Source organism: Haliotis rufescens, unplaced genomic scaffold (genome assembly GCF_023055435.1).
Source record: "Haliotis rufescens isolate VD_foot unplaced genomic scaffold, xgHalRufe1.0.p SCAF_7, whole genome shotgun sequence".
NCBI classification, from domain to species: Eukaryota; Metazoa; Mollusca; class Gastropoda; order Lepetellida; family Haliotidae; genus Haliotis; species Haliotis rufescens.
Window position 1 is genome coordinate 10,614,331 of NW_025964361.1, and position 18,689 is coordinate 10,633,019.

At 42.1% G+C, this 18,689-nt stretch overlaps 1 protein-coding gene across 1 annotated transcript; it reads right to left on the reverse strand.

The window, feature by feature from the left end:
• Window positions 1-5,405: 5,405 nt before the first annotated feature.
• LOC124114662 (protein draper-like) lies at window positions 5,406-15,083 on the reverse strand. The gene is made up of 4 exons (XM_046475339.2): window positions 14,984-15,083; window positions 9,339-9,875; window positions 6,499-6,639; window positions 5,406-5,945 (listed from the first exon to the last, which is right to left on the reverse strand). Exons 1-4 carry the CDS (start codon window positions 15,045-15,047, stop codon window positions 5,881-5,883), a joined length of 807 nt encoding a protein of 268 aa, XP_046331295.2. The 5' UTR covers window positions 15,048-15,083; the 3' UTR covers window positions 5,406-5,880.
• Window positions 15,084-18,689: the final 3,606 nt, after the last annotated feature.

Sequence of the window (18,689 nt, forward strand, 5' to 3'; positions counted from 1 at the left end):
TAATCAAATGTCCTCTTCAAAGGCGAATCCGGGATTTAGAAAAAAAAATATATTCATATGGGGAGGGAGAGGGTGTATTGCTATATGAAATAGCAAATTGTAAATTATTAAAAATCGTATCCTGTGCGTCTAACTTGAGTGTGCAGGTGTACATATAGGTGTTTCTAAGTTTGACAACATGACAAACCATCTTCCGTCTGTTCGTTTTAAGTGAGTGTCCTCCTTATCTTAATTGGAGTTAGGTCTTCAGCAACCCATGCTTGCCGTAAAAGGCGACTATGCTTGTCGTAAAAGGTGACTAACGGGATCTGGTTTAGGCTCGCTGACCTGGTTGATGCATGTCATCGTTCCCAATTGCGTGGATCGATGCTCATGATATCAATCACTGGATTGTCTGTTTCAGACTCGATTATTTACAGACCGCCGTCATATAGCTGGGATATTGCTGAGTGCGGCGTTAAACAACAATCCAACCAACCTAATGGGAGTTTGTTTGATTCTCGATGCCCGAGACGAAGCAACCTTAATTTTGTATCAAAGCTGTAATCGTGGTCTCATTTTTTACCTCCTTGCTTGTACCTACTTTTACTTGCATTCTGAATCTATAGCTACCCTGCTGTTGTATTAACTTTCCAAGTTTCATAGTTTGGTTTTAAATAAAGACAGCAGAAATAGGCAGGCACTGTACACCTGGAAATACACAAAGCACCGTTTACTGTTTATTTCTGTAGGAGATAGCAATTATTAAAAACCGTGTCCTGTATTATTATTTTATTGTGAAATAGAGTCCTATTTCTTCACAATGACATTCTTACAAGCAATACAGACACCAACATAGATTATCTAGAGACATAGTTTGGAACTGTTCAGTCGCAGTAGTTATTTGGTTACCCTTTTGTGGGCTTCCACTGCTTCTGTGGATCATGTGGTTCAGTGCTTGTGACCATCTGGCTTGACATACGGTGTTTCAACCAACGTTTCACAAAGCATCAGTCATCAGTGAACATTTATCAACATTCAACACGTGGCCTTTCGCGATAGAAGACTAAATATGAGGTGTGCCTTAGGTTTTATCAGGTGTATAGTTTCATCATTCATACACGAGGTACAATATGTCTACATATGCTATGCATAAGGATCAGCCACTAGCGTGCAGTTTCTGTATACCTGCTCAACAGATAGGGAAATACACGTCTTAGCACTGTGATAGCTTTGTAAAGAGGGTCCCCTTTGTTGGTATTATGGGAAGACAGGCAAGAGCGAGTCAGTTGTGTTTTACGTAGCAGTACAGCAGTAGCTAAGTTACATCCCAGGTTCGGCCAGGAACATTGGTGGTTGACAGCGTGAGCAACGACCCATGTCGTCAGGGCAGGCTGATCATGACACACTACCATGCTGTGGGGGCAGGCTGATCATGACACACTACCATGCTGTGGGGGCAGGCTGATCATGACACACTACCATGCTGTGGGGGCAGGCTGATCATGAAACACTACCATGCTGTGGGGGCAGGCTGATCATGAAACAAACCATGCTGTGGTGGCAGGCTGATCATGACACACTACCATGCTGTGGGGGCAGGCTGATCATGACACACTACCATGCTGTGGGGGCAGGCTGATCATGACACACTACCATGCTGTGGGGGCAGGCTGATCATGACACACTACCATGTCGTCAGGGTAGGCTGATCATGAAACACTACCATATCGTCAGGGCAGACTGATCATGAAACACTACCTTGCCGTCAGGGCAGACTGATCATGAAACACTACCTTGCCAACAGGGCAGACTGATCATGAAACACTACCTTGCCAACAGGGCAGACTGATCATGAAACACTACCTTGCCAACAGGGCAGACTGATCATGAAACACTTCCTTGCCAACAGGGCAGACTGATCATGAAACACTTCTTTGCCGTCAGGGCAGACTGATCATAAAAAACACTACCTTGCCAACAGGGCAGACTGATCATGAAACACTACCTTGTCAACAGGGCAGACTGATCATGAAACACTACCTTGCAAACAGGGCAGGCTTATAATGAAACACTACCTTGCCAACAGGGCAGACTGATCATGAAACACTACCTTGCCAACAGGGCAGACTGATCATGAAACACTTCTTTGCCGTCAGGGCAGACTGATCATAAAAAACACTACCTTGCCAACAGGGCAGACTGATCATGTAACACTACCTTGCCAACAGGGCAGACTGATCATGAAACACTTCCTTGCCAACAGGGCAGACTGATCATGAAACACTTCCTTGCCAACAGGGCAGACTGATCATGAAACACTACGTTGCCAACAGGGCAGACTGACCATGTAACACTACCTTGCCAACAGGGCAGACTGATCATGAAACACTTCCTTGCCAACAGGGCAGACTGATCATGAAACACTACCTTGCCAACAGGGCAGACTGATCATGAAACACTTCCTTGCCAACAGGGCAGACTGATCATGAAACACTTCCTTGCCAACAGGGCAGACTGATCATGAAACACTACGTTGCCAACAGGGCAGGCTGATCATGTAACACTAACTTGCCAACAGGGCAGACTGATCATGAAACACTAACTTGCCAACAGGGCTTAATTACGCTCGGCAATCCCGAACAGCATAGAATTTAATAGTCAAGATTCTGAAATCGCTTTGTTGACAGATGGCCTTTTTTCACCCTTTGTAACAATCTCGGTAAACCAGGGACACTGGGGTCATGTCCCGAATCCACACGAGGTTCCCCAGGAAAGAGCCCACTTGAGACAGATTGTCAACAAATCAATACTCATGCCAGCTTTATTGACCTAAAGAATTTGAATTTAATACAACAAATCGTAAAGTGCTATTATCGGCTTTTGAGGTGGTAAAGTTGTCGGTATAACCACACAATAAATCCACCACGGACATAGTGACTATTTTTCATCAGTTATCAATTACCTTAAACCACAAACAGGGGATTACCCTTATCATTATTCACAACGTGTTGGTTGTGACGGGAACGCTGCGCTTTTCAATTGTAGTAACTGTGCCATGGCAACATCGATAGTCAAAATAACGTTTTTGTTCATGTTAGGGTTAAATGCCCCAGTCATTACGGGAGCTAGCTACCGTATCACCAGTCCCCCATAGTTTCGATAATGTCACAGCGCCCTGTGGAAATTATCTTATTATGGGGGCGATGGGTAGCTGAATTAGTGGTGAAAGCATGCTCGTCACGTCGAAGGTTCGGGTTCGATTCCTGTACGGGGTACAATGTCTGAAGAACATTTCTGATGCTACCTGCCGTTACATTGCTGGAATACTGCTTCAAACGGCGTGAAACCACACATTTACTTGACTTAAGATAAGCTTGTCAGTTATAACTACCAGTTAGATCTTTTTTGTAAAAAAAGAATAACGTTAAAATATAACAGGAACCATTTTGGGAGATTAAGCAGCGCTTGCAATGAGCTTTGTTTGTTTGTTTGTTTGTTTGTTTTTTGACGCCGCACTCAGCAATATTCCAACTGTATGACAACGGTCTGTAAATAATCGAGTCTGGACTAGACAATCCAGTGATTGACATCATTAGCATCGATCCACGCAATTGGGATATGATGACATGCATCAACCAAGTCAGCGAGCCTGACCACCTAATCCCGTTAGTCGCCTCCTACGACAAGAAAAGTCGCTTTTTACGGCAAGCATGGGTTGCTAAAGACCTATTCTACCCCGGACCTCCACTGGTCGCTCGATGTCTACCATTGATTTGGATGGCGAAGGTGATCATGAGCACTAATCTGGGCACCACAGAATAACAGTATATACGGGCTATATGACATAATTTGGACAATATTGACTACGAATAATTCAATAAAGAAATGGAACAAATTAAACGTGATTTGTAGAACTTGTTGATTACAAGAACTGTACTTCTGAGCGTTGCTTGAAACGCTGGTTTTATCTTTCAAACGTCCTGCTCAACATAATAACTTGAATAGCATCATGATCAGAATCTGCCGGACAAAGAAGAGTGAAGCAATTGTTCAATGTTCCCTGTATGAATACAGGACGAGCTTGTCGCAGAGTAAAGACCCGAAAAGGCACGGGAACACACGGAACAAGCCAAATAGGGCATTCAATGAGTCATCATTTCTGTCACTGATGCGTCAACTTAGGAAATGTTCCCCAAGCTTCTACCATAAAACTTTTTGAAAGCTTTCCCGAGGCCTTTGAATATGAGTTTTATTCCGTACACTTCATAGGAATTTTGTTTTCATTTTTGACAAATAGTCCTGTATTTTAAGATGTATAAATATATCTATGGTCACCACATTTCGTAACAAATGCCCCATTTTAAAATTTTATTTTCTGAAAAATTTATATCTGTCTATTGTTTTAATTTTCTCACGGCTTTGGTTTTATGTGTCTATATCGGTGTCATGGAGCTGTGCTCCAATGATCAGGGGTGTATAAGAATAAAGTGATGAAGAAAACATGGTAATAGGTTCACAGGTTTATAAAATAACTGCTAATTGTACTAATGGTTGACCATAAAAGATAAGATAAACCCAATCATCACAAATATACAAAACAATTTAGCCAGCGGTGTCGGCACTAAACCATGACATGAGCAAACGTGATCCACGGTCAGTCGGAAATGTATATGTTTCCTAAAGAAAATTCGAAATCGATCTATAAATATGTTCCACAAGAATGGCATTCCACTTTAGTGGGCAGTTCACGCTATAAATATTGCTATTACTTGGTTTATTAGCCCTATTTGTAAACGAAGAAAGAAAAGTCGAAAATAATTTGTCCATTAAGTACTTTATAGAAAGAAAATGAAATTGATTTTGTCGCTGTCTGTCCATATTACAGTGATCTTCGAAAGAAATATGTCAAAAATGATTTAATACACATGTCACTGTCACTTTTGTAGTTATTCTAACGACAAAGGACGAATCTAATTTATTAAATCTTTCTCTTTTGACGTGCTTTAGCCAAACGAAATGAACTTATCAAACAACGTGTATATCCCAATGTTTCACATCTATGATTGAATTTATGCATAACCATTGCATATGAGGGGGCACGGGTGGCCCAGTCGTCTAAGGCGCCGCGATTCGCTGTGCAGAGTTGCGTCCCTTGGGCACGCCAGAAACCTATGATTGTGGGTTCGAATCCCGGTTCGCCTCGATTATGTTTCTAGGTTTGTCAGCACCATACCCGTGCTCGTTGGTTTCACCGAAGTGGTAAACGTCTGAGACCTGCATCACTTCGAGCTTTCCTCCCACATTAAGCTGACACGCCGCGATATAACTGGAATACTGTTAAAAGCGGCGTTAAACCCAACTCACTCACTCACTCACTCATTGCATATGAATATGGGCCCAGGGGCTTCCGTACAATAAACGTATTTTGACTTTGACTTTTGACCTTTATATACATACAGGAATGATTGAACCTCAAAGTGAATACGAACACTGTCACACTTTCGAATGACTTCACCTAGAATGTTTGACACTGTCACAGCCACTGTTCATAAAACGTCCTTGTCACCAGCAAATGGTTACAGGCATCGCCAGGTTAAACGTGGGAATGAGCAGGTTTCAGTTCACGTGTCATAGCTTTGAGAAACCTCATTCAGTCGACAATCCTTGAGTAGACTGGTTACTGATGTTTCCTGGCTTCTGGTGAGGTTCTCGAGGGATGTCTTGCTATTCTTCTTCGTCTTTACAAGCGCTTACAGGGTGGTATTCCAACGTGTTCTTATACCTTGTTTGTACCTATCGTAAGCTCGTTACAAAGAATAGGACCGTATGACCTGCCATCAAGACGCCCTGGACTCCCTAGGCCGCAAAAGTAATGTCTCATCAGACGTGGAAATGACTTCAAAGCTTATTTAGAGGGTCTTCCTCGGCTTCAGGCGCCTGTGGTCCATGTTCAAGTCGACAACCTTAAACAAAGTTACACACTCTCTTCAGCAACATAACATATTATTAAAACGTAAGTGTCTTAGGATAAACATTACTGTGAATCTGTCACATGAACACAAAGAATGGAAACAATTATGCACTGCCCTACTGGAGTATGATATCGAGCATGAAGCACAGTTTACATTCAACGACCGTCCAAATTGGCCAAAAGGGTTTTTACTCATGAGTTTCAACTAAATGACTCTTTCAAAGCGACTTATGGATTTCAACAAAGAACGCAACCCAAAGAGACGTTTCGGTACGAATTGGAGCTTGAATTAATAATTCAATCATGTCTTTACTGAAACTACAGCTATTTAAAACCACTTAAAGGATTGGATGGCATTAGCATTACTTGGTAGTGTCAGGCATCACTGACCGTATGACTGTAACAATTTGTATATTAAACTTTAAGTTAAGAATCATCGCCTACATAATTTTTATGAATTACATTAAATGTGAAGAACTCTGATGCCAGTTAACGTTGTCTATGAATGCTTCATACATGTACTGACTAGAATGTTAAGAACAAACCTTGGTGCTTACGCGACCATTTCCTGTATACCACTATAGCCCCGGCAACTGTAGGTACAATCAGGATTGCACCAACCACGCCACCAACTGTTGCTGCCACGTTAGATTCGGATTCGTCCACGGCGCCATTCTCCTCTTTACCTAAAGAATCAACATGTCATACCCATGTACATTATAATCAGCATGAAAATCACACAATCGTACCTGCAATGGATCTTTATTGATGCAAAGTTCAAATCAGAAAATTGTTTTATGTCATGTATCTCAACTACAACTTCGAAGTTCCCGTGTGCGAATCCTCGATTCGCCTAAATTATGCTGCCTGGCTAGTCACCTTATCAGTGATGATGTTTCGCCAAAGTTTCAAAGGTGCGTCAGGATAGTGTTTTACTCCCACATCAAGCTGACACGCCGTGATATAACTGAAACACTGTTCACAACTGCGCTAAATTATTGGTTCTGTTCACGCATAATCCATCTATGTTTTAATGTGACGTTAGTTCTAATCCAACAGGGGAGAGCATAATGGCATCATTGCCACATGAAATAGAAAATGGAAATTGGGTTTAACGTCGTTCAAGATTATTGCACTTATATAGCAACGAGCATGCACCTGCATGTGTGGCTGCTTGTGCTGATGTGACCTAAAGACTCTTTTATAGTGTAAGCCCACTGACATACCATGCTGCAGTTTAACATGGATATCTTCAATGCTAATATTACAATTTTTGAAGTCGCTCGTACTATAGACAAATCATCTTGGCAAGGCGCATGGCACAGATGATATTCTTACCGAATGTTTGAAGTCTCAAAATGTTATCTCAGCAATGCATAAAATATTTACTGTTTGTTTTAATACTGGTAATATTCCCTCGCAGTTGTCAAGGTAAAAATGACCCTAAACCAAAGAGCTCTACATTGAATCCTACAGATTAATCAACGATTACAATATTGAGCAGAATCTAATGATGTTCGGAACAATGCTCAAAATGGTTTACGAAAAAGAGGTCCATTATGAACCACATTCACACTGTATTCTCAAGAACCTCACGATGTTGGTACCAATGGGAAGATGCTGGTAGCGCTTCAGTAACTCAATCACAACGTTAAATGTAGAGTGCGAGTAAATGGCGTGTTTACACTCGGGGTTATTGTTAATCATGGTCTGACACAAGGATGTTTATTGTCCCCTATACTGTTTAACTCTTTCATCAATGACTTCCTGGATGTTATGACTGATTCCAAAACTGATAACAATATTGATGGTACCATTCATTATTTGGACCTTAGCGAATGCTGAATCAGAAAATTGCAGGTTGTACATTTGACAAATCCTAGAGTCCTAAGAACCACAGAAACGTTTGTTTTTGGTAGTTCGGCTTTAAGTATTGCTTCCTGTAACATCTACCTGGATTTATTGTTGACTGATCTGATGAAAATGCAATGACAAAGGCTGCGGCCATATCAGCAAACAGATTTTAAGCCCAATTATTTCCAAATTTAAAGCAATCGGATGTGTGCATTGCCACACTTTACATACGTTGTATAAGTTATATGACACTGTGGTGTGATCTGTCCTGGAGTAACTCATCTGTATGGGTAACCGTCATGTTTCTGCTGTTAATGCAGTACACTACCTGGCTTTCAGGTTTTACCTTGGAGTATACAGATATGTATGCACCTAATCTAGCTCTTAATGAGGCTACAGGGTGGATACCTCCAGACATTTGATATGTACAGCTAGACAGTGGTGCCGTTTCAAAAATATGCCTGATCGATTAAATTAACATATCTTTAAATGGGGGAAAATGCTTGCCACTATTCATTAGATTTGGAATTCAGGTTCTTCGGCCAAATCGGTCGACTTAAACAGGCAGCATATATCTAACATCACCACTTGCTCTAATACGGAAAAAGGGCGGTCGGGTAGCCTAGTGGTTAAAGCGTTCGCTCGTCACGCCAAAGACCCGGGTTCGATTCCCGACATGGGTAATATGTGTGAAGCCCATTTCTGGTGTCCCCACCGACCAGTGAAGATCCGGGGTAGAATAGCAACCTCCCTTCAGCAACCCATCCATGCTGTAAAAAGCGACTATGCTTGTCGTAAGAGGCGACTAACAGGATCGGGTGGTCGGGCTCGCTGACTTGGTTGGTGCATGTCATCGTATCCCAAAAGTGTGGATCGATGCTGATGATGTCAATCACTGGATTATTTACAGACTGCCGTCATATATCTGGTATATTGCTGAGTTTGGCGTTAAACAATAAACAAATAAAATCAAGTATAGCGGCTAAATTATCCAACTTTTTAAACCTGTCAAACAATGAGAAGCTATGTGTCTTTTTTAAACATGAGGTATAAACAGATTTGATGTATGGGTAAAACATTTTATCTCTTTATATCATTTAGTTTTGTCCCATCCCTCATAACTTCATATGATTGGCGCTGTATTATTATCGTATGGTATAACATATTTTATGCATGTTTTTTTATTAATATATATGTACAGTTGTTTGTCTAGGTACCCCTCTGAGACAGAGTATACTGACTCCGAGCCGACAAGTCCTTGTTTTATCCTTTTAATGCCGAGCAACAGGCAGGGAAACAAAAATGCCATTTTAAAAAGTCTTTCGGTATTACACGGACGGGGGTCGAACCACCGACATTCCGCTCTCTAGGCAGACACTCTATCCACTAGAACATGGATACGGCGCCAATAATCACCAATAATTTGCAAGTTCCGATCGTCTCAATAAATGACTCTAATAAAGAAATAAGTAGTAATAGTTTCAAGGTACAATATTGAACTAATCGTATATATCGTAATATGTTTACTTACTTCCAATACTCTTTGCTGTGCATCGTCCATCTTTGTTACACTGTTCGCAAACATTGAGACACCATTCACTGTTTTCACATAGGACACCATTGTTATTCTTGCATTCTATACATTTATCTTTTATCTGTGCACAGGTCTTATTGACGCAGCCTGTTTCACAACTAATATTACAGTAGAAACCAGTCCAGCCATCTTTGCAGCCCATGTGGCACCTCCCTGAATTGTGTATGCAAACAGAATTGTTGCACATTTGGCTACAGTTCCTGTCACACATACCTCCCCAGTATGACGGTAAACATCCGTCATCACAGTGCCCGTTATTACGGTTACACGCAGTGTTCTCTCGGCAGTTTGGTGAACACGTCTCATTGCATCTCTTGCCATAAAAACCATGTTCACAGTTGTCACATTCACCTGTACTTTTCTGACATTTGTCATTCTGACAATTTGTGCATTCAAGGGTACACTTGTTGCCATACCATCCACCCTGGCAGTTATCACACGTGGCTTCACAGTGCTCTATTAGAGGCCCAGCATCTGCAACATTGAATGTAAAGTTCATCCATGAATACTGAAACACTGAAACATCTGTAAACCATAATTTGGTAAAGTAAATCGTTTTGTATTGAAGCCACGACTTTATAGTATTGATCAAAATATTTTCATTTCTCCAAGGGGGCGGTCGGGTAGCCTAGTGGTTAAAGTGTTAGCTTGTCACGACGAAGACCCGGGTTCGATTCTCGACATGGGTACAATGTGTGAAGCCCATTTCTGGTGTCCCCCGCCGTGATATTGCTGAAATATTGCTAAAAGCGGCGTTAAACCGAACTCACTCACTCTCTCCCTCATTTCTCCAAGCCGAATAGCAGTGTTCTGTTATCAAATTTTGGAGAGAGAGAAATATGTTTGTCAAATTGAAAACTATGAAACTGTGGATTATCTCTAAATCTAAATTGTCAATGCGAGAGAATAACCAGCCTAAATTTTCTGCTGGAACAGATTCAACTTGGCGTAAAGGGCAAATAGCTGTGGATATTATATGAATGAGTAACTGAAAATCAGTGATGACACCAGGTGTTCCCGTAAAGGATAACCATGTCCTGGCCAATCTCATTAAAATCAGACCTTAATTCTCGCTATCGCCTAACAAAGATCTGAGGACATCCCAGTAGGGGTCACGTCAGAACGACCTTTCATCCGACCAATCAGAGCATCGCTTACCAGATCATAAAATGAATGTGATTTCTAATCATGCATCCTCGAGAACTTTAGCACGGGATATTCCGAACGATAGTTACGGGTTTAACGACTGAATCCATACAATCTAGACCATCTATTAGCGATTCCAGAATGTTCTTTTGTTCAGGTTTCAAATTTGTAATCGAGAATTTGTAGCGTAGTCGCCAATTTGAAATTAGTACCGTCAAGCACGAGAAAGCTGCCTTCTGATTGGTCATTCCATTGGTCGGTCAAAGTTCGCGCAAGGTCGGTCTGATGTGACCCGTAATGGGATGTCCTCAGATCTTTGTTTAGCGGTAGCGAGAACTAAGATCTGATTTTAATGAGATTGTGTCCTGCTCTACCTGTAGCACCCGTCACTCATACAATTAGCATGAAAAAAGTATATTTTGCCTGACGCAGCACAGCAGTACACCTGTCATGCGACGTCAGACTGTAAACGAGTGCGTCATTACTGAATTTTGTTGAAACTTATGAAAACGGGAGGTTAATTTTGAATTTTGAATTACGACGTGTACACGTGCAGGGATATTGCTGATTATAAGTTAAGAAACATGTTAAGAATAAATGCGTTTTGCAACACAGTGGGGCGCGGAGGGATAGATTAAGACACTGAGGCAAGTATCCTCCCCTTCTTACGAATCTGTTTCTTTATGCATATAAATCGGAATTTCAGTGCAGCATATTCGTTTTAAATTTGTCTCTGTTTGTTTGTTGATTCATTAGTTTTAGATCTGCCTGACCCTGGCTCTTACACTTTTTTATAACGAATGTCTAGTTACTTGTGGGCAGAGTGTGTGTGTGTGTGTGTGTGTGTGTGTGTGTGTGTGTGTGTGTGTGTGTGTGTGTGTGTGTGTGTGTGTGTGTGTGTGTGTGTGTGTGTGTGTGTGCGCTTGTACTAGTCTAGTTCGGGCCGATTTTATATTGCTAGCCCAGGAGATACCATACAACAGCTAAACACAAATACCCCACTCAGACACAGTAGCCGCCCAGTCTATGTCTTAGCCCCTTAATGCCGAGCGCCAGGCAGGGTAACAACAAGTACCATCGAGCTCCGGACCGTCCACTCTCCGGGCGGACGCTCTATCACGGAGACCACGGAGGCGCTCCTTTAACAACGTATTTGACAACAGATTGCAGCACACGCTCCCATTGATTTGACAACGCCACTGTGTATTTAGGGTGATCATACTCTACTAGACAGATATCAGTCTCTGTTTGGTTGTATTTGATACACCACTGTTCATAGAAATAATCCGGGTATATGACAACGGCCTGTAAATGATCAACTCTGGGACAGCCAAACCATTGATTGATATTATGACAACCGATCCACGTTTCGATTCGTTTGGGGTTCGATAACATGAAATCAACAAAGTCAGTGAGCCTGACCATCCTATCCCATAACAGACAAAATACCCTCCCTCCTATTTTAAACCGTTCTGCCTTCAGCAACACATCATAATTTTAACAGTTGACACGATATACGGCTTTCCAATAAACGAGAAGGTGACGTCAATACGCGTAATTATCGACATTGTAACGTTCATGGTTTTTTTCACCCGGCATAATATTTGAAATAACGTAATAACTGGCAAAGTATTTTCACATCCCCTGGGACAACCCTGGGAATTCCCTAAAACGAATAAATACTGAAGCATTGCTTGAACTTTAGCCAACATTGCAAATACAAAATCCGTGGACTTCCACGAATATCCTACCCGTGAAGATCCGGGGTAGAATAGGTGTTCAGCCATCCACGCTTGCCGTAAAAGGCGACTATGCTCGTCGTGACTAGGGATCGGGTGGTCAGGCTCGCTGACTTGTTTGATGCATGTCATTGGTTCCAATTGCGTGGGTCGATGCCCTTGATATCAATCATTGGATTGTCTGGTCGATTATTTACAGACCGCCGTCATATAGCTGGAATATTGCTGAGTGCGGCTTTAAAAACAACAAACAAACAAACACCAATATCCTCGCTACAATCTACCGTTGTGACCAAAACGAAGAAATGCGCACCCAAACTATCGACTCGATCTGCACCTCGACAGACAGTGATAGTGTACAGCAACCAATTAATGTAACTAGCTACTTGACACATCTTTATTATCACCTTTCAGTGAGCAGTTGATCCATGATCACCAACACTTGTTATCACCACAGGTTCACTGACAACCTTGATGTCACACGTTGATCGTGTCGTCGTTCTGACGTCCAGTACTTGATGTAAGTGTATTACAACGCACTGTGACCCGTGAAGATCCGGGATAGAATAGGTCTTCAGCAACCCATGCTTGCCGTAAAAGGCGACTATGCTTGTCGTAAGAGGCGACTAACGGGATAGGGTGGTCAGGCTCGCTGACTTGGTTGACGCATGTCATCGTATCCCAATTGCGTGGATCGATGCTGATGATGTCAATCACTGGATTGTCTGGTCCTGTCTTGATTATTTACAGACCGCTGTCATATAGTTGAAATATTGCTGAGTGCGGCGTTAAACAACAAACAAACAAAAACAAAAACACAAAAAACGCACTGTCGCCGTGACTGACATACTTAAGTAGCACTTAACATACCTTTCATCTAATATGAATGAGTTTATTCCGTGAAGGGGCCACCGGCCCATTATACAAGGTACATTTGATTGATCTGTTCAGAGCGCTGACTATTACAGGGGACTGATTCACAAATCGCCCGCAAGCCACGAACGTTCGTGAGTCTAGTGGTCAACACTCATCGGAGTGCTGAGGAGGATGCACAAAAGGTTACTGAGGCCGATCATCACCCACGCACACTCATGGATCGGGTCCCAACACATGTTACACACACTGGCAACAATCAGTCTCACATTGTTACAATGGCATAGTGTTCCTTTTCTTGAGAGCGAGAAATATATACTTTGCCATTCTTCTTATAACATAGAGGTTGCAGCTATATAATTGTTTTAGTTTATCAAGAGTTGGACATATGTAATATTATTTGGAATGATATAATTTTCAGCTAATGATATAATTTGAATATATTTGTTATAACCAACCTGAACAAATGTTTCTGCAGTGCAGTTTGAGCATACGGAAGTTTCATATCACTTCTCCTCTTGAGGAACTATTTTTTTCGGTCAAACAACTTGTTGCTTTGTAATTGTCAGTGTCAATCTCATTAAAATCAGACCTTAGTTCTCGCTACCGCTAAACAAAGGTCTGAGGACATCCCATTACGGGTCACGTCAGACCGACCTTGCGCGAACATTGACCGACCAATGGAATGGTCAATCAGAAGGCAGCTTTCTCGTGCTTTACGGCACTAATTTCAAATTGGCGACTACGCTTCGAAACATATGTTGACAAATTCTCGATTACAAATTTGAAACCTGCACGAAAGAACATTCTGGAATGGCTAATAGATGGTCTAGATTGTATGGATTCAGTCGTTAAACCCGTAACTATCGTTCGGAATATCCCGTGTTAATGTTTTCGAGGTTGTATTATTAGAAATCACATTCCGACTGTCACTTTCATGATCTGGTAAGTGACGCTCTGATTGGTCGGATGAAAGGTCGTTCTGACGTGACCCCTTATGGGATGTCTTCAGATCTTTGTTTAGCCGTAGCGAGAACTAAGGTCTGATTTTAATGAGATTGTTGTCATTTAAACATTAAGTCACACGAACGACATGAAAATGTGGATACATCATTCGGGCATAAAATAGTAATACAAAAAGAGAATGTCAATTATCACCACTCTACGTAAGTTCATACTCCAATGAACTCAGACAAAGTGAAAGTCAAGTCTTAAGTAGAATGTGTTCTGTCCTTTAGCAATGCAATATACAATGTTTTGTTGGGATCCGTTCACGCTCTGTGTTCTGTCCTTTAGCAATACCATCTTTTAACGTCTTTTGGTATGACGCGGCCGGAGACCGAACCCCAGACCTACCGCTCTCCGGGCGGACGCTCTACCACTAGACCACGGAGGCGGTCAGTCCACGTTCGAAGTATTCCATGAAGGTTGTAATAATATTTCACAGGTAGCCACAAACGATTAATCGAAACAAGGAAGTAGTTACTGGGGCGTGAATAGCAAACCCAGCGTTCAGGTTCAAGCATGTGTACGACTGTACTCACGACTTCCTCCTCGAATAACGGTTAATTATATGATACTAGCATTATTTTCATTAAATGCTCATTGTCTCGGTTCGAATTCACGGTCGTGTGCACATTGTCGATACCTACATACCTACGTTATTGATCATACTCATTCATAGATAACTAAATGTTGTCCGGTTCAATACTAAAAATAGTAAAACTGATCACTGAACTGCTTCACAGATAAACCCGTGTCTCGCTAAACATTACCACACAAAGGTAACTATGAAATACTGAAGTCAGGATCTTAAATACTTACCATCAGAACTTGTAACGCTAAGGAGCAACAGTAACTGGAGGATTAATCTGTCCATTGCCACCATTGACTGGTCTGAGTTAGCTCCACGATGTGACGTCAGTCCAGGAAATACCACAGTATGCCACGTGACTGATAGCATGTATATTATGTAAGGTATATCAGTTGTGTGGGAGGCATAGTAATGTATTTGCATACTTCGGAAACAACACCATGAGACGATTTTGACAACAGAGGACTTGTAGTTGTTTCAAATCTTAACACGATTGAACATGCTGCGGTCTGTTGGTTTTAAAAGTGAGGTGAAATGGAGTTTAACGTCGCGTCCAAGATTATTGCACTTGTATTGCGACGTGCATGTACGTGTGTGTGTTTGTGTGGCTGCTTGTACTAGTCCGGACTGATGCCGATTTATAGTGCTAGCCCACTGATATACCATGCCGCAGTTTAACATGAATACCCCACTCAGACACAGTATACTGACGCCGAGCCGACCAGTCCTTGTTTTAGCCCCTTAATGCTGAGCGCCAGACAGAGTAACAACAAGTACCATCTTTTAACGTCTTTTGGTATGACGCGGCCGGGGACGCTCTACCACTAGACCACGGAGGCGGTCTGGTTTTAAAGGAAGGTCCTGTTTATCACGTAATAATTGCATTTCACTGTCTTAATAATGGTAGTTTTATTATCTTAGTTGTATGGTGGCCCATAAGGGACATGGAATCTGTTTTTCAATATTTTGATAGTTCACTTACTTTTATCGTAACCTTTTGCAAATGAACACAATTTGCCTTAACATGCAGTGAAATATCAAAATATTGAAAAACATGTCCCTTATGGGCCACCGTATGGTTGGTATCGCATTACCATAATGCCCGACAGGAAGCAACATTGACCCTTAACGCTTTGCATCTTAGCTGTCATCGGGTTCAAGGTTTAAACCTCCTTTAATACGCCCTTTAATACTTCGTATATCCACTGGGGGCACGGGTGGCCCAGTCGTCTAAGGCGCCGCAATTCGCTGTGCAGAGTTGCGTCCCTTGGGCATGACAGAAACCTATGATTATAGGTTCGAATCCCGGTTATGTTTCTAGGTTTGTCAGCACCATACCCGTGCTCGTGGGTTTCACCGAAGTGGTAAACGTCTGAGACCTACATCACCTACATGACGTAAACCAAACTCACTCACTCACTGATTTTCCCGCAATCTAAATTTATAGCTTGCCAGCAATTGCATATTTTTTCCAACTTTTATTTTGCTCAAGACAGTGTAAGAAAATAGGTAGGGAGGTGTTTGTACACTTAGAAAAGAAACAAAGCACCGCTTACTATATATGTTCATATGAACATGTTTAAATCTATGTAAATTATTTCTCACGAAATACAGTCATTTTGTTTCGAAGTAAAATAATCATATTCATTACAAACACCAAACTAGATTGTCCAGTGACATGTTTTGTTACTGTTCCATGGCAACAGTTATTTCATTACCCTTCCAATGATCCCTCTGCTTCTTTCCATCAAAGACCCGTGAAGATTCGGGGTGGAATAGGTCTTCAGCAACCCACGCTTGCCTTAAGAAGGCGACCACGCTTGTCGTAAGAGGCGACTTACGGGATAGGGTGGTCAGGCTCGCTGACTTGGTTGATGCGTGTCATCGATCTCAATTGCATGGATCGATGTTCATGATGTTAATCACTCGATTGTCTGGTCCAGACTCGATTATTTACAGACTGCCGTCATATAGCTAGAATATTGCTGAGTGCGGCGTTAAACAACAAACAACACATCAACATGTGATTCGGTGCGTGTGGCAATCTGCCTGAAAATACAGTGTTCATATACTAACGTTTCAGCAAGTATGAGATCAATGGACAGTAGAATTCAGCACGTAAATATTTCCAAAAGATACATGACACATCGGGATATGAAATATGAAAAAAGGGTTATGTTTAACCTTTCTTCGGGTGTATATAATCACCATTCATGGAACGAGATATATTATGTCTTCATTTTTTACGCATAAGCATATGCTGCTGCCCTGATCTGAAAACAATGTCTCAGCACTTTGTTCGCTTTGTAGAGACGGTTCCATGTGTTGGCATTATGGAAACCACTGGCGTGGGTGAGTCAATGGTGCTTTATGCAGCATGTTGGCATTATAAAAAACACTGGCGTGGGTGAGTTAATGGTGCTTTATGCAGCATGTTGGCATTATAAAAAACACTTGCGTGGGTGAGTTAATGGTGCTTTACGCAGCATGTTGGCATTATAAAAAACACTTGCGTGGGTGAGTCAATGATGCTTTACGCAGCATGTTGGCATTGTGAAAACCACTGGCGTGGGTGAATCAATGGTGCTTTACGCAGCATGTTGGCATTATGAAAACCACTGGCGTGGGTGAATCAATGGTGCTTTACGCAGCATGTTGGCATTATGGAAACCACTGGCGTGAGTGAGTCAATGGTGCTTTACGCAGCATGTTGGCATTATGGAAACCACTGGCGTGAGTGAGTCAATGGTGCTTTACGCAGCATGTTGGCATTGTGAAAACCACTGGCGTGGGTGAGTCAATGGTGCTTTACGCAGCATGTTGGCATTATGGAAACCACTGGCGTGAGTGAGTCAATGGTGCTTTACGCAGCATGTTGGCATTATAAAAAACACTTGCGTGGGTGAATCAATGGTGCTTTACGCAGCATGTTGGCATTGTGAAAAACACTGGCGTGGGTGAGTCAATGGTACGTTACGCAGCAGTCAGCACTAGCTAAGTTACATCCCATGTTTAGACCAGGAAAACAGGTGGTTGATAGCATGAGCACCGCTCCATTCCATCAGGGCAGACTGAAAAGTTCCAGATAGTGCTTCATTCCGCTCAGCGGTACCGTCCATCATAAAGTTAACATAGTCAGAACTCTAAGGTCGCTTTTATAAAAGGGTGACTTTGTAACATTTTGTAACCACCTCTAACCTCAAACCAGGGATACAGGGGTCCTGTCCCGAATCCACTCAAGCTTCCCCAGGAAAAAGCCCACAAGTGAGAGATTGTTAACAAAAATGGACTATGACTAGCTTTATTGACCTAACATAATTTGAATGAAATACAACACATGGATTTTGGACTTTATGGACTTTAAAGTGATACATTAGCGGATATAACCACACAGTAAATCTGCCACAGACCCTTAAATCACAGACTTGACTTCCCTCTTCAACAGAGGGGCTATCCAATGGAATGGGCGCACATCGAACTTTGCTGGTGTCTGGCACATACTGTCCTCACGTCTGTCAGGTGAACTTACCAGGTATTGAGACCGCCTCCGTGCCCACTGTTTGAAGAGAAGACGTCAGTGTGGACATGCTTATCTGGATATTGTTTCCCGATGTAGTGGCGAGCTGATGACTAAATATCAGGGGACTAATTAATTCTTTGGCCATCATCTTCCATAAAAAACCAGACTGCCTTGCTTCGCCCATTTAAGATCTTCCCATGAAGATGTGTGACGTTACATTTGTTCAGTTTAACGACCGCCTCCGTGGTTTAGTGGTAGAGCGTCCGCCCGGAGTGCGGAAGGTCTGGGGTTCGATCCCCGGCCGCGTCATACCAAAAGACGTTAAAAGATGGTATTTGTTGTTACCCTGTCTGACATTCTGCATTAAGGGGCTAAAACAAGGACTGGTCGGCTCGGAGTCAGCATACTGTGTCTGA

Excerpts from the sequence above, each read along its gene's own strand:
- LOC124114662 (XM_046475339.2), bottom strand. The coding sequence starts at position 15,047 with ATGGTGGCAATGGACAGATTAATCCTCCAGTTACTGTTGCTCCTTAGC. Across the intron at positions 9,876-14,983 it reads TAGCGTTACAAGTTCTGATG|ATGCTGGGCCTCTAATAGAG; the intron begins GTAAGTATTTAA and ends TCAATGTTGCAG. Across the intron at positions 6,640-9,338 it reads CACAGCAAAGAGTATTGGAA|GTAAAGAGGAGAATGGCGCC; the intron begins GTAAGTAAACAT and ends TTGATTCTTTAG.